Raw genomic sequence first — 20642 nt, 5'->3', positions numbered from 1 at the left:
ACAAGTGTGGTGGTACAGAAAAGTCAAATTTAAAACTACCAAAACAACAGTTAATATCTAAAACTGACAACCCAAGAAGTAACAGTATATAGACAGTATTTCAAAACATGAAACAGAAGAACTAAAAGCCATCGCTTCTGGGGCAGGTGACTGGTTTTTAAAAACCTATACTTGCATTACTTTTTTTTTTTTTTTTCTCTAAGTAAGCTCCATGCTGGGAGTGGAGACTGAACTCATGAACCTGAGATCAAGACCTGAGACAAAATCAAGAGTAGGATGCTTAACTGACTGAGCCGCCCAGGCGCCCCACTGTGTATGTATTACTTGATTAAAAGCAATTTTTAAAGTACAAGGTACAGCGGCACCTGGGCGGCGCAGTTAAGCACTGGCCTTTGGCTCAGGTCATGATCCCGAGATCCTGGGATGGAGGCGATGGAGGCGACGGAGCCCCAGGTTTAGGCTCCCTGTTCACTGAATAGTCTGCCTCTGCCTCTGCCCCTCCCCTGCTTGTGCTCTCTCGCTCTCAAATAAATAAATAAAATCTTAAAAAAAAAAAAGTGCAAGGTACATACAGTTAACGAGGAAAGAGGAAAAATTGTGAAGGTGACATCAGAATGATAAAAGTTGGGGAAATACTGCAGCATAGGAACTAACTTCTTTGAAACATTTCTGAAGTCCCTTGTTATAGCTAGGATATAATTCATCATCCAACCAAGGCAACCTGGAGAATAATTACATAGGGACAACAGGTGAACAGTTCCAGGAAAAGGACTTACGGCCGCCTATATATAGCCTGGACAGAAGTCTCTTGAGACCAAGAAAGGGATGCATCAAAGCTCAAAAACTGTCACCACTGTTCACTGTGTGCCTACTACATGCCAGGCACCACACTTGGTAACAGGAATAAAAAATAAATCTAAGAAAGTGGGTAAGTACAGTAGACTATAAAAGTTGAACAGGCAAGAATAAACAAACCCCAACCAGAGGTTTATTTCCATCTAGCTCTCCTCTTTCAATTATTTATTTATTTATTTATGATAGTCACACACAGAGAGAGAGAGAGAGAGAGAGAGAGGCAGAGACACAGGCAGAGGGAGAAGCAGGCTCCATGCACCGGGAGACCGACGTGGGATTCGATCCCGGGTCTCCAGGATCGTGCCCTGGGCCAAAGGCAGGCGCCAAACCGCTGCGCCACCCAGGGATCCCAGCTCTCCTCTTTCTTGAAGTCAAGAGACCTATGCACCACTTAACGCCTTTTTTATCTCCCTCAAAATAAAAGAGCCATGAAAAATGGGATGGGTAGAAGGGACCCATTATCTTGCTGAAAGCAGCATGGGAATTGCCTGTATCTTAATGAACCTTCTTAAGCCATAGAAGGTAACTGCCTGGTTTTGGAGAGCAATCCAGAACAAGAAACCTGTCCGTGATGAAAATCAGCAGAGCCAGCAAGTGGCAACGGAGAGAAGCACAGACACTACGGCATATAGTTTTCTCCACAGGCACAAACTTTCTGTTTAGGGTTAGAGCCACCCACCACTTCAGTCCCGACCTGTGCCATACACAAGTGAACGAATGCATCGGATCAGCATTCCTTTTGAAAACAGCTGCACATTCTGACATTTTACGGACTTCTTTTGGGATAAAAGACAGATGATTGAAGTCAAGGTTCACTTACAGCAGGATGTCCTAAGAGTTAGGTCTCAAATGGGCTACAGGTATGCCTGGATATTGTTTCCCTTGGTTTTCGAAACGCTGGGACTGCACAACGCTGACTAACCTCCTTCACCTCGTACCCCATACATAATAATCATAATATCTGGTTAAAAAGGATCACAATGCTCAAGAGGCTGGGAGCTTTGAATAAGGACCCAGTTAAGAGGCCAGAGGAGCAGCCCACAGCCCCCTCTCATGACCCACCACTACCACCTGGAGTTTACTAACACAGAAATAGGGGCTGCAAACCCTTTCTGCCCGCAGCAGTTCTAATGTAAAAATTTTAGAGGCAGATCTGGACCAGACTCAAACATCCAAGCACAGCCATACAACAGGGTAAGTTCTAGTCACTACGGAGATTTCCTTATTTTTGACTCAGCCTTTTTACTCATCTCTCAAATGACACTATTTCTCATTGATGTTTTAGAAATTTCCCAACATCAGGGGGATCCCTGGGTGGCTCAGCGGTTCAGCGCCTGCCTTTGGCCCAGGGTGTGATCCTGGAGTCCCGGGATCGAGTCCCACATTGGGTTCCCAGGATGGAGCCTGCTTCTCCCTCTGCCTGTGTCTCTGCCTCCTCTCTCTCTCTATGCCTATCATGAATGAATAAATAAATAAAATCTTAAAAAAAAAAGAAAGAAATCTCCAAACATCAGTATGTGACGCTACAACTATTTTTAGGGTGTAAGTTATAAAAGTTGTAATTAAGAAATAATATATTACTGGGACCCCTGAGCGGCTCAGTTAGTTAAGCATCTGACTCGATTTCGGCTCAGGTCATGATCTCAGGGTTGTGAGATCAAACTAGGCAGCGGGCTCCACACAGGCTTCACACTAGGCATGGAGTCTCAGATTCTCTCCCTCTCCCTGTTCCCACATGCACGTGCTCTCTCTCAAATAAATAAAGTCTTAAAAGAAAAAAAAAAGGAAATATTTTACTTGCAGTACCCTCATAATATGTATCTAACCCAGACTCAATTTGCAGATAAGGGAGATTAGGAGCCACATTAACTCCTGTTCTTAAAAATAAAACAATTTAAAGTTAGTAGTTTTTCGGTTCTCTACTACTCTGTGGCTGAAGAGAGTTGGAGCTACCAACTCTGAAAACTCTACGTTTGAAGGTTCTCTAAACTAAAAAGTTAGTGGCACCAACTAATTTCCTAGTTTGCGAATCTTTGCCATAGTGGCTATTTCTCTGAACAGGAGTGTTGACCACACAAAGCTTGGAACTCATACAGCAAGTTAGTCTCTTATCTCGATGCTAGTTTCATTAAAAAAGGAAAAAAGTGCAAAAAATGAGTATAGTATGCACCTATATATATTTCATTATCTTTCCGCTACAGCCAAGAGAATAAGCAAACAGAATTCACCCCAGACTACCAAGATCTCTGCTTAAGCAGAGGAGAATGGAAGTCCTGTAACTGGGAAAGGCTGCGCACGCAGAGAGGAATTCTACAGGTGGGTTCTGGGCATAGTTCTCCAAACTGACAGTTACAAGAAAGCAGAAGGTTTATTCAAATAAGATTTTGGGGGACGCCTGGGTGGCTCAGCGGTTAAGCACCTGACTTCAGCTCAGGGCGTGATCCCGGGGTACTGGGATCCGGTCCCACGTCGGGCTCCCTGCAGGGAGCCTGCTTCTCCCTCTGCCTATGTCTCTGCCTCTGTGTCTCTCATGAATAAATAAATAAAATATTAAAAAAAAAAACAAATAAGATTTTGGTAATAATGAGCCACAAGTTTTGCTAGTGAGTACGTTTTTGTATGGACTTGGCTCGAAACTTCATATAACAGCATTAACATCCAATATACCTCTTCAAAGTGATGTAAGTAGGAGGGCCAGGATAAATTTTAATGATTTTTGAGAAACAGACAAAAAGCAAGGGCCAAGACTGACACTTGCCTACTAGCTTTGTCCGCCTGTCTTCAGGCCTGGAGCTCCTCCCAGTCTCCTGCTGTGCATTTCTCTACCGCCTAAGGGAACCGGGCTCTAGGCTCATCTTGGCTTTTGTGAATGGTCTGTAGCAGGTGAAGAATGACTTGATAAACTCTGTACCACCGGGACTACAAACACCCTCCACATCCAAGGTGTGCAATTTCAGGGGCTGGGGGCAGGGGAGGGGGCTTCTGATTTACTACCGTAGCACCCTTGCGCTTATTAATCTTCAGAAGACGCTGCAGCCGGGCCCGGCGGGCTCAGCAGTTGAGCGTCCGCCTTTCGCCCAGGGCGTGATCCCGGGGTGCCAGGATCGAGTCCCACATCGGGCTCCCTGCATGGAGCCTGCCTCTCCCTCTCCGTCTCAAATAAACAAACAAGTAAAATCTTAAAAAAAAAAAAAAAAAGACGCTGTAGCCTTTTAGAGTTTTTTTTTAACGTGGATCACGTTCGAATTTAAAAATGTCAACAGTGAATCCGAGAGGCCAGACACTCGCCGGAAATTAACCAATAACAGAATCTCTAAGTTAAAACTCACGTTCGGCATCTATCTGGCCATAAAGCCCTCATCTTTCTCTTATCTTTTCATGAAAAAGCCCACGGGAGAGCCCGTTTTATTTTCGGTGACCTAATGCGATTACCGGCAAAAGATGAAACAGACGGCGCGAGCCCTTGGGATGAATGGCAACGAACCGACCAGCGTGAACCGGCTCGGCTGTCAGCGGAGGATCGCCCTGGAAGGCGACTTGCGGTCGGAACTGGTCATTTCTGCCAGGATGTGTCTCTTTAAGCTTTTAAAGTCTTTCTGAATTTTGGATGACACAGGTCGGAGGCCAGGTTCCGGCCAGGCGGCTCGGCCTGCGCCACGGGATGCAATCAAACGTACGAACCCATCAATCGCTACCGTAAAAGCAAACGTTAACCGCGGGCGCTTTGCAAGCTGCACGAGCGCCGACCTTCAAGGCCCCGGGGCCGCAGCGGCGCTTCTCCTCGACACGTGCCCCGGATGCGCTCCCGGGAGGAAAACTAAGGAGGCTCCAGGCATCGCGTCGTTTCTGCGCTACTGGAGCCGCCCGCTTCTCAGCTCCAGCCTTCCGTGCGACCCACGGCAGGGCCTACAACACACGGTTGCGCGTGATTACTATTTTGCTTGCTTTTTCCCCCTTTTTTTTTGAACTCCAGCGAAAGCCCCCCGCAAGCAACACACGCACGCCCTGCGCGCCGTCCCCCCTCCGCGGACGCGGCCGGGTTGGTGGCGGGACGCTGGGCGAGCGCGTGGGTGTGCGGGGGCGCGCCCGCGGGCTGGGGGGCCGTGCCCCTCGCAGGGCGGGAAGCGCGAGCGGGGCGGCCGCGGGCCCGGGGGGGCGGGGGGCGGCCTGCGGCGACCGGTCCTGCGGCGGCTCCGGGGGCGCGACGCCGAACCCGGGAATTCCCGGCGGAAAGGGGAGAAAAGGGCGCCGAGAAACGGGGCTATTATGGGATGGCACAAGGGGGCTCCCTGGGGAGGGTTCCGAGCGCGCTCTCACCCGCCAGTTGCTGTACAGCCGCTTCACTCGCCGGTAATAAGCGTCTTTGTCCAGAGTCACAGCCATAGCCACGGACGCCGCTCCTGCTCGGGCTCCGAGAATCACGCGAGGTCCCGGATCCACCACCCGCTCTCGGCCCCGGAATCCCGCACTCTCCCAGTGACCCGGAAGTACCGACCTCAAAGATGCCCTTTCCGCTTCCGGGTCCCGACGGCGCTCGGGGGCTTATTTATTTATTTAAAAAAAAATTTTTTTTTTTAAGATCTTGTCTCTCCGGAGGTTAGGGGGGAGGCGAGGAAGAAACACAGTGGGAAATCAACAAAATGTGCAACGCAAAAAAGAGTCTAGATTTTCGCGGGGTTTTCTGGTCAACTGAGCAACAGCCGCACGTGAGGCGACGTCATCACGTGACGCAGCACCCCGCCCTTACTCCGCTCCGCCGCGGATTCCCGGCGCTCCGGCATCTGGCCGCGGGGGGGGCGTAAGGGGGGAAGGGGGCCGGCCTGCCCCGCCCGCCCCGCCCCCGCGCGCCGCCGCAACGGCCCCACTCGCCGACGAGCGGAGGCGAAGCTGGAAGCGCGGGAGCCCGCGGTGCTGGGGCAGCAAGACCCGTGCTGTTCCATGGCTGCAGGGATCCCTGCTGGCGGGGACGGAGCCCCGGCGGGGCGAGAGGAGCCCACCCTCCCGGTAACACTTCGCCGTAGGAAGGCAAAGAAAACGCCCAGGCTCCGTCTGCGCGCTGGGACGGCAGGTGACCCCGGTGCTTCCCAGAACCCCACCCCACCCCGCCCCGCCCCGCCAGGTCGGCACAAGGTTCCTCCTCTCGCCCTCGCGAACGATGACCACTCCCAGGCTTCCCCCAAGCGCCGTTACTTCAGTTGATTCCAAACAGAATGTGCATGGTTCCCTCAAGAAATTGGGACTTTGAATCTGGAACACCTGCCTACATTTAAGTAATTCCCTTGCTTTTACTTTAGCAAGCTGGACAGACTACACTGACACATACCCTTTAACGGAGTACAGGTGACTGTCTGCCCTACCCAAGGTAACTGCATGAACCACTTTAGCAAAGTGGTACCGAAATTACCCATCATGAATTCAAAATGAACATTTATACTGGGTTTGAGCAAATATAGAACAAGGGAAGAGTGGAAAAGGATTAACTTAAATTTATTAATGCCAAGGGGAAGGAAGGGAACAGTTCCTGACCCTCCAGCTGTATCCACAGTTCGGCCAGGAACAGGCTCTGCCAGAGGCGAGGGCCAGCGCTACATAGTCTGTGGTTAATGGAGGGGTTTAGGGAGGGGTGAGCACATCAGCTGCTCTAGTCTCCTTTCCTTCCCCAGAAATGAGGAAGTGGTCATGTAGTATTTTAGGAGTTCCCCCTGCCCACCCAATCCTCTCAAATTTGGAAGCAATCAGGTACGAGTTTTCTTTTTCCTTTTCACCTCCTGGAGTCCTGGGTGTCCCCACATCTCCCCCTGCCCCTCCCACTTTTCCATAGTCCAAGGGCCAGAGTAATTGAAAATACAGCAGCCACCCAAGCAATGGGGACCATGCTGGGGCTTCAGTCATCAGCATCGTCGCTTGAGTCTGAGTTGGCTGGCATCATAGGATCATCAATGAGTGAGAAGTCCCTTTCTGAGCTATCATAGCCCTGAGATAAATCATCATCATCATCTTCATCCTCATCGTCCTCATCCTCCTCAGGTTGCAGTGGTGGCAACCTCAAGGCAGTACCAGAGGTGGTAGTGGCTGGTGAAGAAGGGTAGCCAGTGGCTCTCAGGCCTGGATGGTGATGGTGGTGATGGTGGGGGTGGGGGTGGTGGTGGTGGTGATGAAGCATGGTGCTGGAGTCTACATGAGGGGATGATGCTGCACCACCCATCACAAACGGCACAAAAGGCAAAGATGCAGAAGTGGCACTGCTGTGGCCCAGGGAAGACACAGACTGCAGGCCACTACTGCTGTGTTGGAAGGTATTATGCAGAGAGAGGGACCCAGTGCCTCCGCCCTGCATCAGGGCCATCATCTTTGAAAGGTCTGGTCGCATCCTACGGGCCCGCTTCTTGCCGCTGTCTGGTGCAATAGGCCCTGGCAAAACCCGGTTGAACACAGTTTCAGCATGGTGACCCTGGGAGGGAGCAGAAGACAGTAAAAACAAAGGAATTTAGAGCAAACTAGAAGTCAACAGAATCCTAGCTTACAAGTGCTTTTTCACTATCTTCCGGAGGGGCAAAGGAAGCATAGTCAGACAAGGCCAGATGGTAACAGGAAGAGGAAATGCATGTAGCTGCTTGAAGGCTATTGAAGCTAAAATCAAGGAATTGATACTGATACTTCTATGAAACCAGAGTTTTGCTTCTTTTCCATGACTGTTGTACCTTTACTCCATCTAACCATTTCCCAGACGCTTACCTTTGTTAATAAGGAGCTTAAGTAAGCCAGTGAGTGAATCAGTATTTGCACTGTATACTTTACTGACAGCAGGTTGTTCACGTGATTTTACCATGTGAAGTGCAGCATGACTATACTGACATTTACAAACTATTACTCATTAGCACAGCCAGCTGTGGTAACCTAAGGACAGGTCAAGACTCCCGAATGTCTAAAACAACAAAAAGATTGTGGGTAGCTCCTCACGAAATTTAATAAAATGTTTTTCACACTGATAAAAAAACCAAATGGTTGAATTTTAAGTTGCTTCTAGATGTTCTGGCTGTAAAATTTTTTATTTTTTATTTTTTAGAGAAAGAATGCAAGCAAGCCGGGAAGGGCAGAGGGAGAGGGAGAGAGAGAAAATCTCAAGCAGGCTCCATGCCCAGCATGAGCCCAACATCATGATCTGAACTGAAATCAAGAGTTGGACACTTAAGTGACTGAGCCACCCAGGCGCCCCTGGATGTTCTGACCGTAAATTTTGATTAAATACACCGAAGCTGGAACGTATCACTTCTAGTGCCTCTGACTGGTACACTGGGATCAAACTCAGACAGTTAATATCTGTGTCTCTGGATTCTATTTGCCAATCTAAGCCTAACACCCGACATGGGAATATACCTTTATAATTAGGAAAAATAAACATCTCAATACTCTGTATTTGTATGCAAGTTTTTTTTCTTTTTTTTTTTAGTTATTTATGATAGTCACAGAGAGAGAGAGAGAGAGAGAGAGGCAGAGACACAGGCAGAGGGAGAAGCAGGCTCCATGCACCGGGAGCCCGACGTGGGATTCGATCCCGGGTCTCCAGGATCGCGCCCCGGGCCAAAGGCAGGCGCCAAACCGCTGCGCCACCCAGGGATCCCCTATTATCGGTATATTTTAAAAGCTTGCATACAGGGATCCCTGGGTAGCACAGCGGTTTGGCACCTGCCTTTGGCCCAGGGCGCGATCCTGGAGACCCGGGATCGAATCCCACGTCGGGCTCCCGGTGCATGGAGCCTGCTTCTCCCTCTGCCTGTGTCTCTGCCTCTCTCTCTCTCTCTATGACTATCATAAATAAATTAAAAAAAAAATTAAAATATACCGATAATAGCATTTAAACTCCTGCAGGTACCAGTAAGAGCACACCATTAATTCTGTCTGCATTAAGAATTCTGTACTGAGGTGACTTGGGTGGCACAAGTTAGTAAAGCATCTGACTCTTGGTTTTGGCTTAGGTCGAGATCTCAGGATCATGAGATCGAGCCCCATGATGGGCTCTGTGCTCAGCAGGGAGTCTGCTTGAGTCTTTCCCCTTTTGCTCTTCCCTCAGCTCACACACTCCCTCTCTCTCAAATAAATTCTTTTTTTTTTTTTTAAGATTTTATTTATTTATTTATGAGAGATACAGAGAGAGGCAGAGAGAGAGAGAGAAGCAGGCTCCATGCAGGGAGCCTGACGTGGGACTTGATCCCGGGTCTCTAGGATCACACCCTGGGCCGAAGGCAGGCACCAAACCACTGAGCCACCGAGGCATCCCATCAAATAAATTCTTTAAAAAAAAAAAATTCTGTACTAGTCATGATTTTCTGTGATTCCCAGTGATCTTTTCTTTCTTAGATTTATCAACTGACTCTAAAGAAGTAGCAAAATACTTGAAGAAAAATAGATAATAAGGGAGAAAAACACTGAAGGAACAGTCTTTTTATAGGCTATTCTATAACATTAAATTCAAGACAGAGAAGGTACCAGCCTTCCAGCCACCAGCCTCCCATATCAACCACTCTCCTTATTACACTCTTGGTCCCATGCAAGGGTATGAGAAAAAGTTAAAATATTCTTCTATGGGGCACCTGGGTGGCTCAGTGGTTGAGTGTCTGCCTTTGGCTCAGGTGGTGATCCCAGGGTCCTGGGGTAGAGTCCCGCATCGGGCTCCTCACAGGGAGCCTGCTTCTCTCTCTGCCTGTGTGTCTGCCTTTCTGTGTCTCTCATGAGTAAAACAAACAAACAAAAAGAACTCTTCTATGGTAACAATATTTATATGAAACCACTTTCACTATGCAGCCCAGGTGGCTCAGCGGTTTAGCACTGCCTTCGGCCCAGGGTGTGATCCTGGAGACCTGGGATCAAGTCCTGCGTCAGGCTCCCTGCATGGAGCCTGCTTCTCCCTCTGCCTGTGTCTCTGCCTCTCTCTCTGACTATCATAAAAAAAAAAACAAAAAACCTACAATGTGGTTTTACATATATATTTCATATTATGTATAAAGAGGTCTATAACAGATCCAATGGCGGATGATAAGTGCTAATCATTTTAAACAATTGCTTGCCAAACACACCATGATTTAATATGTTTAAAAAATACAACTGACCAAAGTAAGGCAAACATTGCAGAGAGAAATTTTCATTCTCCGATTTTGGTAGAAAATCTACCAAATGGCCTATAACTGGGATAAAAGCATAAGTACATTTGAAAATAATGGAATAACCCAAGTTGTTATTATAAACTATAAAACAGGTTTCCCGTCCTTTTTCCATTACTGGCAATATCAGCGAATCTCAACATCTCCCATGTTGGGAAATGCTGTGACTATATTGTCTTTGGTAGCCCCAAGTCACTTCTAAAATATATTGAATCAGGGATCCCTGGGTGGCGCAGCGGTTTGGCGCCTGCCTTTGGCCCAGGGCGCGATCCTGGAGACCCGGGATCGAATCCCACGTCGGGCTCCCGGTGCATGGAGCCTGCTTCTCCCTCTGCCTCTCTCTCTCTCTGTGACTATCATAAATGAATAAAAATTAAAAAAAAAATATATATATATTGAATCATAACACTTTTAAGAGCTTATCTGCTCCTATATCCTCAACTTTTCAGGATGTGCAAACTGAAAAGGTTAAAGGATTTGCCCAAAATCCCTTAGTCAGTCAGTGGAAGAGGAGAAAGCCTTACTGTCCCAACATATCTTACACATTCACTTTTTAGAATTTTATGCTCTTCTATAGATGACCATGCTAAGGACTGTAAAAATACCAATAAAATTATCCTGGTTTCCTGATTGGTGTACCGAAGATACAGTTTTTCACGCACTGGAAAAGGTTAAAGCATGAAATAATTTCTCCAGGCACATCCAGCTTGGGAACAGAGCGGGGATGCCTCGGTCTCACTCACCTTCTTCCCATTCCTAGAGTTAGCCGTCTGTGCTGGTTCCATTCCCAAACAGTTCAGTTCCGCCTTATTATTTTTTTTACATCTCTGCCACTTCTGTTTTCTGCGATCCTCCATATACTGAAATAGAAAACTACGAGTTATCCTGGAAGAATACAAATCTCTGGAGTATTTGTTAAGGTACTAGTGTCTAGTTTGACAAGAAAGGCTGACTGTATGGATAAATAAAGGCTTAGTGCTAGTGGAAAACTGCCAGTTAGCAGATCTCTCCCCCCAAAACTAGGTGGTTATACAACAGTTTAATAGTAAATATTTGCCTACTATTTAGGTTAATAAGTGCTTTAATGTTATTTTATTTTGAGCCTCACAACTACTCTGTCAGTTAGGAAGACTGGGTGGTATTATGGTGGTATCGGGCAGATACAGAAAAAATGACATGATACGGCATGCTTCCTCCCTCTCACACAGCTTACATCCCAAGGGAATGACTTTAAATCTGCTGGATGGAACTGCCACTCACCGCTAGAAATCGGGGATCGACAGCGAACTCTGGATGACCCTGTAACCACATCTCCAGTTCAGCCCGGCGAGGGGCATCCTCACCCACCAGCAAAGTACCATCCACCTTATTGATGACAGGGATCCGGGTCTCCAGGTCCACGTCAAGGTGATTAGGCTCTTCCATGCACTGCACCTCCAGCTGCAAACCCAGAATCCACCCCCATGAGCACATACTCTTCTTTGGGGCAGGGAGGGAGGGGGAGCAGAGCCAATGGTAGCCATAAAACGATTCTATTATCTTCTAGTCCCTTAATCCCAACTGCTTTCATCAATGAGTGAGAATAAAAAACCTAATCATCACGGTAAAGACTTTCTCTCCCACTCACCTCAACTAGCTTCTTTCTGTTTCCCTTCTTCTTATGAAACAAAGGATGTCCATCTCCCATTACTCCATTAGCCATCAACTTGTGCTTCTGGAATGTTAACTTCAGTCCTTCCTCCTAAAAAGACAACCCACCCACCAAAGATGTCATATGGCACACTTTTTTTTTTTTTAATTAAAAAAAAAAAAAAACTTTTTTAAAGACTTTATTTATCTATGAGAGACAGAGAGGTAGAGACACAGGCAGAGGGAGAAGCAGGCTCCATGCAGGGAGCCTGACGTGGGACTCGATCCCAGATCCCAGGATCACACCCTGAGCCAAAGGCAGACACCCAACTGCTGAGCCACCCAGGCATCCCTGTTTTTAAAATAAATATAAGCTCTGGGGATCTTAGGGTAAGGGTCATCTTCTGGCTCAATGATGAGAAGGAAGGCCATCTGACTAAAGGGTAGAAATTAGAAATATATCTAAATTTATATACTTCTAACATAGATTTCATCTCTTGACCTAGTGCCCCTCAGGTGAATGTAAGAGAAGAATTTATCTCAACAACATCCTGTATCTGGTGTCTCAATATTAGCATGGCTACTCATCACAGGGACAAAATCCTGGTAATTCCCATCACATACTAGTTTAAGAAATTTTTCCTGGAGCACCTGGAGGGCTCTGTCATTTAAACATCCAACTCTTGATCTCAGAGATGTGAGATCAAGTCCTGTGTTGGGCTCCATGCTCAGCATGGAGCCTACTTAAAAGAAAAAAAAAACCAATATTTTCTTGTTGAATACTTGAGGATCAGCTAATAGGGTTTCAACAGGGAAGATGACCAGGAAAAATAAAATTTCACATCTATAAAATAAATAACACTGATATAATTTCACTAAGAATGACTTCTTATTTTTAACTTAATAAGGCCCATAATACCTAGGTGTCCTTTTAACAACTTTCCCACAATTTGATTTCAATTTTTAAAAACTAGGTTTCTAGGATCTAGAAATAAGCCACCCAAAAGAAGCCTTATATCAATTAAATTTTCTTCCAAAAATATGGGTTCCTTTAATCTAGTCCTCAGGAGACACACAATCCCTCCCTTTACTGCAATGACTTTTCCTCAATGGAGCTTTATAAACTAATTTTTATCCCCTCTCATTTTTATTTTTACTTATTTATTTTTAAAAGATTTTAAGTCATCCCCACACCCAATGTGGGGCTCAAAACTTACAACCCGAAGATCAAGAGTTGTGTACGCTACTGACTGAGCCAGTTAGGAAGCCCAATTCCTCTCTCATTGTTAGATTTTATTTATTCATGAAAGACACAGAGAAAGGTAGAGACATAGGCAGAGAGAGAAGCAGGATCCTCAAGGGGAGCCCAATGTAGGATTCGATCCCAGGACCCTGGGATCAGGACCTGAGCTGAAGGCAGACACTCAACCAACCACTGAGCTACCCAGGCGTCCCTCCTCTCTCATTTTTAAAGGTAACTAACCAAATGAGTTCAGTATCCTTTTAGTGAAGTAGTTAGCAAAACGAAAGCCTCCTTCCCCACTTCCCCTTGTCTAAATGGTGAGCTTACATCTTTGATCTGAACTGTAAACTCCTTTTCATCCATGCCTCTGCGAAGTTTTGTGAACTGAGCTGCTGCTGTGGTGACTGCAGACACTTCCTCCTCTGCCATGGAAGCTGCGCTGCTACTTCGTGGTGTGGGGACTGGAGAGTCACCATATTCTCCTGGAGTCAATGAGGGACTATCTAGCAAGTGGTTGCCTGGCCCCAAAATTCCTCCTGTCACCATTTCCTGGCTTCGGCGGCTAGAAGGCCACTTCCCTGAGAGTACAGCCTGGCAGACGAGGTCAATACGGTTTATAAGGACACGATCCTGAGTGGGGGGAAAAGAAATGAACACTGGTTTTAGGGCCTGAATACCAGCTATGTGATTCTGTGACAAACAACAGTGCCATCATTAGCAGGATGGGTAAAAAGAGGAGGAGGGAGGTAAAAGTATCAGATCCCTAAGTCAACTGGGAAGAGTTGCATGACAAAAAGTGTGGCACTAGATACAATTAAAGAAAACCAGAATCATCTGTTCCTTGTTCCCGGTTTTTGTTACACTGTATTTCTAGACCATATTAACCAGGAATGAGGCTGTTACCTTGGGCCACTCAGAAGCTCTTTGTCTTTCTTGTAGCAGCAAAAGCTCAGGGGTCATTTGTTCTCCATCTTCATTTGGGAATCCATCTTGGGACATAGTGAGGGACAGAAGACTCTCTTCATCATAGAGCTTTGAGCGGGACCGGTCAGCACCTAGAGATCATACAGAATGTGAGCAAAGATGGAAGAGTGAGGTTATATATAAATGGAATTATATGCGCTTTAAATAAAGGCCCAAAGTATAACAGATCTCTTTCGGTGTTCTATCAAATCAACGTCCAAATCTCTCCCAGAGGATGCATTTGAAAAAGAAGGTAAAGAGCCTGGTGATGGGGGTGGGGAGTGGGAAATAGGGAAAAGGGCCAACAGCCTGTCACATGCACTCACTTAGCTTTTCTTCCTTCTCGTCCTCACTCTCATCAGTGCTGGAGCTGGAGCTGGATGAGGATGAGGAAGAAGAGGATGATGGTGACAGCTTGCTCAAGTCCAGCTCAGAGTCTGAATCATCCTCATCCTCCAGTTTGACTGGTGGAACATTCCGGGAAACCAGAGGGGTAGTATCAGAGGGGGCTACTCGCATCTCATAGTCTTGTGGGGTTGGTCGGCTCCTGGCCACCACCTCATGCTCTAGTTTTAAAGTCAGACTCTCCAGACTGGGGACCTGGGCAGCTGTCTCCTCAGGTGGCTTTTCAACAGGAGCATCTGGGCGCAGGGGCAGTGGTGAGGCAGTGCGCGAGGTATACTGCTGGTGTAGCAGTGGCGTAGAGCAGCGTGACAGGGATGGAGCTGGTGCTCCTGCCTGATGGTTCTGCATGTAATTCATACGGGCAGCCAGAAAAGAGAAGTCTGGGTCCTGCATGATGTTGCAGTCTGTTTGGCTCACCCCGTGGCGGGCTGCCCCTCGTAGAAGCTCCCCATCATGCCGAACGGGCTCCCACCATTTGGGCAATTCAGGACCTGGAGGCTGACATAACGCTAACCGGTCTTCCAGAAGGGGATGGCATAAAACTTGTTCCCGTAAGCGCCGAAGCAATTCAATACGGTAGAGAGTCCGTGAGGCCCTCTCCTCAGTGATGGGCTCAATGAACAGATTAGGGTCTGGGGGCTCTGCAAGAGACAGGAGTGGAATGAGCCAAGTCAGTTCTGTTGCCATCCAATCCCACTCACCTGAGACTCTCCAGTTTTGCTTACCATCTCCAGCTGCTGGGGGAAGGCGGCACACTTGGCGACACATGGCCACAAAGCCATGGAAGTACTTGGTAAGGCTTTCATCCGTTTTTTTGTCCAGTCGGGCAAAAGTACGGAAGCGATCCCAGTGGAACTGCATGGTATCAGGGTCATACTCCACACCAAAGGTAGATACTACGCGATAGAAATCAGTTTGTTCACGCCTTGTCCATCTAAAGGGAAGAAGAATCAGGCAGCAATGATCAGAAAAACACAGCGAAGGGGCACCTGGGTGGCTCAGTTGGTTAGGCATCTTGCCATCAGCTCAAGCTGTGATCCCAGGGTCTTGGGACCGAGCCCTTCATCGGGCTTCCTGCTCAGCGGGGAGCTTGCTTCTCCCTCTATCCCCATACCCCCTTGCTCGTGTATATATATATATATATATATATATGTATAGGACCCATAGCCAAAGGCAAGCTTACAGTTCAGCTCAAATTCTTTTTTTTTGTATGTGTGTGTGTGTTCAGCTCAAATTCTCAGCCACACTTTACCGTTGCTGTTTCTCCCGCCGTGCAATTTCTTTTAGCTTGAAGGCTGCCTCACAACGCCGCCGTCTCCGGTCCCCTCGTTCTGCAGCCTCTATCTTCATCTGTTCTCTCTTGTAGCTGCGTTGATAAGCTGTTACTAGGCGCCGAAGCCTAGCTGTCAGAGCAGAGCCTGGAGGCCAGAAGAGATGGCCTGGCTGCTGGGTTACCTGGGCTGTGGAAAGAAACACAGAATGAATAAGTACAGGAAAGGTAGTATAGATAATACCAGTATTTCAACCCACCCAAAAGCAAAGCTCTTAGAAACCCCAGGAAAGGACAGAATTTAGTTAATAATTCCCCAACCCACCACCCCATACACAAGATTGTACTAGTTGACTTAGAAGTTTACCTTCATCTCCATCAATCACTGAGATCTCCTCATCCATCATCATCAAGGGATCACCCTAGAGAATGAGATCCACCCCACAGGATGGAGGGGGGAGGGAAAGGGGGGGAAGTTGGCACTCTGAAGTCACTTTCTTATGTGTGTCCTTCTATGGCACCCAAGGATCAAGAAAAATGTCTAATGAACCCTCACAAAAAATGGAAGCAACCAACTAAAGGAATAAGAAAGCAGAACCTGAAAAAATCAGTTGTTCTTAAGGGCTTGAAAATAAAGGGACTCAGGAATTTAGCAAATAATATACTTTAATATCCAGCTTGGTCCCACCTCTTCCTCCACAAAGCCATCCCTGGTCTCCCCCAGCTGGTGTTAAAAAATCTTTTTCATTAGTACTTTATATTCTCAAATAGTAATTACTTTCCATTTTGTATTATAAATTAAACAATATACATTAGGATCCAGGGAATGGGAGAAAGCTACATTCAAATGAGAATTCCTCACCTCATCATCTTGGTCCTTTGGAGGACCCTGGAGTGGTTTATATTCAGGGTCTTCACAATCCTTATCAAAATCAACCCTAAAATTATCCAGTCGTTGGGGAAAACAAAAACAAAAACAAGAATGTATCTTCTTTCACTAAGGGGAATTTAGGATAAATACCTGGCCAAACATAAAAATCCAGCATGGAACAGTGGTTTTCTTTAAGGCTCAAAGAAACGGCAGGCCAGGTGGTAAGCTCCAAGTAAGTTAGGTACAAAATCCAACAGGACGAAGAACAGGAAGAAACTGACAAAGTGCCATTCTAAATTACTTCAATCTGAAACGAAACACTTTGGCCAGCATACTTCTTTTCTCTTGATAGTTCTTTTTGTTTACCATTCTTCCCTACCTTCCTATTTACTTTGATTGTCACATTTGAATAAGTCCACGTTTGGACTTTGCTTGTTTTACTCTGCTCTGTTAAGCAGAAGGGTGACATAAATGATTTGCAACGAATAACTGACCCAATTTCCTTTGAGGGCCTTGCACTAAGCAAACTAAAGTTGTGATCATCAAAGAGAAATCTCTCAACAGCAGAAGACTGCATGGGTATATGAATTAAGTCAACTATTTCACATGCCCCTCAGGTCTCCACGTGAGAAGTTTTGTTAAACTCACTGGCACCCAAACTAGGGCAACACTGCCCTACCTGGTGACTCAGTATTAGCATGGCAACTCATCATTGAGGCATTTATCCAGACAGAGTATATACCTGTATGTGTCAGGCACCACTGAGAGATGATAAACCAGGGCTAAAAATCTCCTGAGGCTCTACCACATAAGTGGCATAGGAAAGCTGCATGGCTATTATCTTTCAAGACAACCAGCTGTCCTTTCAGTTACTGTGGCTGTACAGAAAAGCACTGCAGAAAAACCTGAACAGAACATTAAATAAGCCACTTGGGAGTAACCCTGATTTTCATCTTTGGTTGCATCTTATGGCAATGTGTGGTTTTAGCTTAGTTTATGGAGTCCTTTCTGCTGATCCTACTCTTCGTTAAGAATTTATCGTTAATGAGTATAATCACCATTAAGAATACCAATAGGTTCAATCAAGGCTAGAATTATCTCTTTGCACAAACTAAGCCTTCATGGGGTAGACTCAGAACTTCAGGAGAAACTAAACACCAATCCTTACCCTTCCACTATGTCAGAGAAATTATCCAACACTCGATGTTCTGCTGCAATGGCTTTGTCATCTGGTCGACCGGCCTTTTCCAGGAAGCATAAGGCTGGGTCTGCCCTCATAGTATTGTATTTCTCATAGCCTAGAAATAAAAGGACCAAAAGCTGAAGAAAATAAGAGATTAACTTTGCCCAAAATGTGCTGGAATAATTGAACTATATGGGCTTTTATACTCATAATACAAAATATTAACTTGGACAGCTGTTGGGTTATATTACTGTATTGAGTAGTTCTCTAACAATTACAAAGAGTTTTATCACTAGTTAGGAATGATAGGAATTTGATCAGAATATTTAATATAGAATGCTGACAGATTTACACAGCCATTTAACTGGTAATTTTTGTATTATCATTCTTACTACAGAGATGGGGAAACGAAAAAACTGAAATAATTTAGGGCTAGGTCACACATTTTCAAATGATGGATAAGAAACACCTGCAAACAAATAGGCACTGAATGATGAACAGAGAATGAATGAATGAGGGAATGAACATATTTCAGGATGGTTGGACTATTCTAAACCTCCTTATCTCACAAGTAAATTTGAGACTAGAAAATGTTTTTTTTTTTAAATCCATTAAACTTACTGAAAACATGTGGATAAGTGGCCTTATTTTTATTTTATAGATATAAACAGAAAAGTAGAAATTATATTCTAATCCACTAAATCACTGGGTTGGGAGTTACTCAGCTCTCTCTGTCTGCTTTAAATACCTGAGATTTGTTATTAGGCTGGACTGAAAAGGCGGTACTCTGCCTTTTTGTACTCTATTTTTGTTTCTCTGTAGCTCACACCTCCATCAATGACTGCCAAACATTTAGACAAATGGGATGTTATGCAAGTAGAATACTTTCATACAAGTTAAGCCTGAGTATTATTAATGAGTGGGCATATATTACCTCCCGTGATTTGTGGAACCTTAATGGAGATGTGTAACATATAGACGATGACACTGATTAGAGAACAGACGGGAGACCCCCCACCTTAGGATTTACCTATCCATCTAGTCTTTTTGAACATCTATTTGTAGAAACTAATTGCTTGACTCTGGATATTTAAGAACTAGCTTCCTATTGAAATATAATTTCATTGAAGATCAATCAGAAAACTCAGTCATTGGCCATGAGCATTTTGATACATGTTTTTTTTTAAATTTATTTTTTATTTTTTTAAAGATTTTATTTATTTATTCATGAGAGACACACACACACACACACACACAGAGAGAGAGAGAGAGAGAGAGAGAGAGAGGCAGAGACACAGGCAGAGGGAGAAGCAGGCTCCATGCAGGGAGCCCAATGTGGGACTGGATCCCGGGACTCCAGGATCACGCCCTGAGCCAAAGGCAGGCGCCAAACTGCTGAGCCATCCAGGGCTCTATACATGTTGATACATGTTCTATCTGTAGGAATGAAAGTTCCTACAACAGGAATGGAGTAAACTAAGAAAAGGTACCTACCATGCTTAAAGACTCCAATGAGCAGGGACTTGTCAGCCTCACTGTCCCACCATGTTGTTGGAACCTCTAGCTGATCCACTACTGGGAACCATATGTCAATCTCACTAAAGGTGTAAGACAGCAGAATCAGTACAGCAATGAAGGGAATTAAAATGATAATCCTTGGAAAGTTTATTATAGGTATCTTCTTTTATCCATTAATTTACATGCTCATGGATCTGCCTATTTCTTTCCACTGGTATTAAGCATAGGATCAAAACCTGATATAACACAGCTCTTAATTACCAGTTATCCCAAAGACAGTATAGAATGAAATAAGTAAACCAATCTTCTGGAATAAGGCAGGGCATACGTAGAAATACATAAGAAAAATACAGCATAACCGTACCTGGCAATGGCACCCCCTAACACCTTCTCTGCCTGGTCTCCAATAACCTCCTGCCTCAGATAATATAGCATTCGTACCCGCAAGAGCACCCTAGATGAGAGGGAAGAAGAGCTGGCTCAGTAATAATGCAAAAACTTTGAGGTGGAGAATGCTTTAGTCTTTGCTAATTCCCATCCTTACTTGTTACACTGATGTTTTAAATGCTTTTTGTAACTCTCATCTTGAAACAGAGTATCAGGATTATATTTCCGGATCCAATCTGCCTTATGGATATCAAAAGTGCTTTGTGACTTTACTTTTTTCCCCTTGCGTCCACGGGGCACAGGGATAGAAAGACCTGGGAAAGGGGAGACATTGAAGACTTGGATTGAGAAAAAGCCTTGGACCTGAAAAAGACTAGGTAACCTATAGAAATCTGAAAAGCAAAGAGTTGATAATTACCTGAATGATTCTGCAATTCTTTCGTCTTGCCATTTTCAGCGGGGCTAATCAAGTCCCAAATGAAGCCTTTGATATTTTCATCCCCACGATAGTGCAGAAGACAATATACAAGGATGGCCCGGCAAATTGTCTCCACATCTCGTTCAGTCATACGTCGCTTGAAACGTCCATGAGACAAGATATCTCGCCACCGTCCCCAGCTAAAAAACCAGAAAACTGTATTAATATCTTCCTGGGCACTCCCAAAAGGCAGGAGACAAAAACATCTGGGAACAACATGGTAACAGAACAAATAGAATACAGTTTTTTCCCCATTATCCCCTCTTTGGTCACAGCCTCCAATTTGAAAGGCGGAGTGTCTATCAGGATGGAAATACACTACCTATAGGGGAAAAATGGGATCTTACCCATATACCAAGAGGTGCTTTTCCACCCGAAAACAGTCAGTGCGCCCATATGTATGATGACGGTCATGTCGGCGAGACCGTGGCCGCTCATCATCTTCACTTTCCAAATCAGAGAATTCCACTAGGTCATCATCTTTCAGAGTGCTGAAGTGGCGGGTCTGTTTTCGTACTCTAGGTGTGTCAATCACCAAGTTATTCTATACAGAGAACAGAAGTAGAAGAGTAACTCTTTTCATGATATGGCAGTGGGAAAGGAATTAAGACAATTATGGATTGAAACAGACTTGGATATAACATTTATAGATACTCAAAGATAGATTTTTTTTTTTTTTAGG

The 20642-nt window shown here is 45.5% G+C and overlaps 2 protein-coding genes, 1 long non-coding RNA gene and 2 other non-coding genes across 15 annotated transcripts in view; 1 reads left to right on the top strand and 4 right to left on the bottom strand.

The window, feature by feature from the left end:
- SUPT16H (SPT16 homolog, facilitates chromatin remodeling subunit) overlaps window positions 1–5341 on the bottom strand; it is a 42267-nt gene extending 36926 nt beyond the window's left edge. Inside the window, exon 1 of the mRNA XM_041738866.1 lies at window positions 5173–5341. Within this exon, the coding sequence (XP_041594800.1) occupies window positions 5173–5238 (66 nt within the window). The 5' untranslated portion in view covers window positions 5239–5341. The remainder of the gene's footprint in view (window positions 1–5172) is intronic.
- Window positions 5342–5480: 139 nt separating this feature from the next.
- LOC121481215 lies at window positions 5481–8267 on the top strand. The gene is made up of 2 exons (XR_005985233.1): window positions 5481–5923; window positions 7922–8267. It is a non-coding gene; the product is annotated as an uncharacterized LOC121481215 (long non-coding RNA).
- CHD8 (chromodomain helicase DNA binding protein 8) overlaps window positions 6327–20642 on the bottom strand; it is a 62002-nt gene continuing 47686 nt past the window's right edge. For 10 of the 11 annotated variants that reach the window (XM_041738390.1, XM_041738398.1, XM_041738396.1 and 7 more), the window contains 17 exons: window positions 20308–20504; window positions 19901–20100; window positions 19640–19820; window positions 19460–19549; window positions 19072–19175; window positions 17563–17692; window positions 16386–16461; window positions 15891–15945; window positions 15506–15713; window positions 14979–15187; window positions 14175–14894; window positions 13789–13940; window positions 13213–13515; window positions 11641–11754; window positions 11274–11453; window positions 10757–10873; window positions 6327–7306 (listed from right to left, as the gene is read on the bottom strand). In XM_041738390.1, coding sequence (XP_041594324.1) covers window positions 6740–7306; window positions 10757–10873; window positions 11274–11453; window positions 11641–11754; window positions 13213–13515; window positions 13789–13940; window positions 14175–14894; window positions 14979–15187; window positions 15506–15713; window positions 15891–15945; window positions 16386–16461; window positions 17563–17692; window positions 19072–19175; window positions 19460–19549; window positions 19640–19820; window positions 19901–20100; window positions 20308–20504 — 3603 coding nt within the window. In that variant the 3' untranslated portion in view covers window positions 6327–6739. The remainder of the gene's footprint in view (window positions 7307–10756; window positions 10874–11273; window positions 11454–11640; window positions 11755–13212; window positions 13516–13788; window positions 13941–14174; window positions 14895–14978; window positions 15188–15505; window positions 15714–15890; window positions 15946–16385; window positions 16462–17562; window positions 17693–19071; window positions 19176–19459; window positions 19550–19639; window positions 19821–19900; window positions 20101–20307; window positions 20505–20642) is intronic. The other variant, XM_041738393.1, reaches the window with a different exon arrangement.
- LOC121481701 lies at window positions 12150–12238 on the bottom strand. The gene has a single exon (XR_005985371.1). It is a non-coding gene; the product is annotated as a small nucleolar RNA U6-53/MBII-28 (small nucleolar RNA).
- Window positions 17003–17112, bottom strand: LOC121481700. Its single transcript, XR_005985370.1, has one exon. It is a non-coding gene; the product is annotated as a small nucleolar RNA U6-53/MBII-28 (small nucleolar RNA).

The sequence above is a fragment of the Vulpes lagopus genome, chromosome 23 (genome assembly GCF_018345385.1).
Source record: "Vulpes lagopus strain Blue_001 chromosome 23, ASM1834538v1, whole genome shotgun sequence".
Lineage (NCBI taxonomy): Eukaryota > Metazoa > Chordata > Mammalia > Carnivora > Canidae > Vulpes > Vulpes lagopus.
The sequence above is the reverse complement of the archived record's forward strand: the minus strand, read 5'-3'. Positions and strand labels throughout refer to the sequence as shown.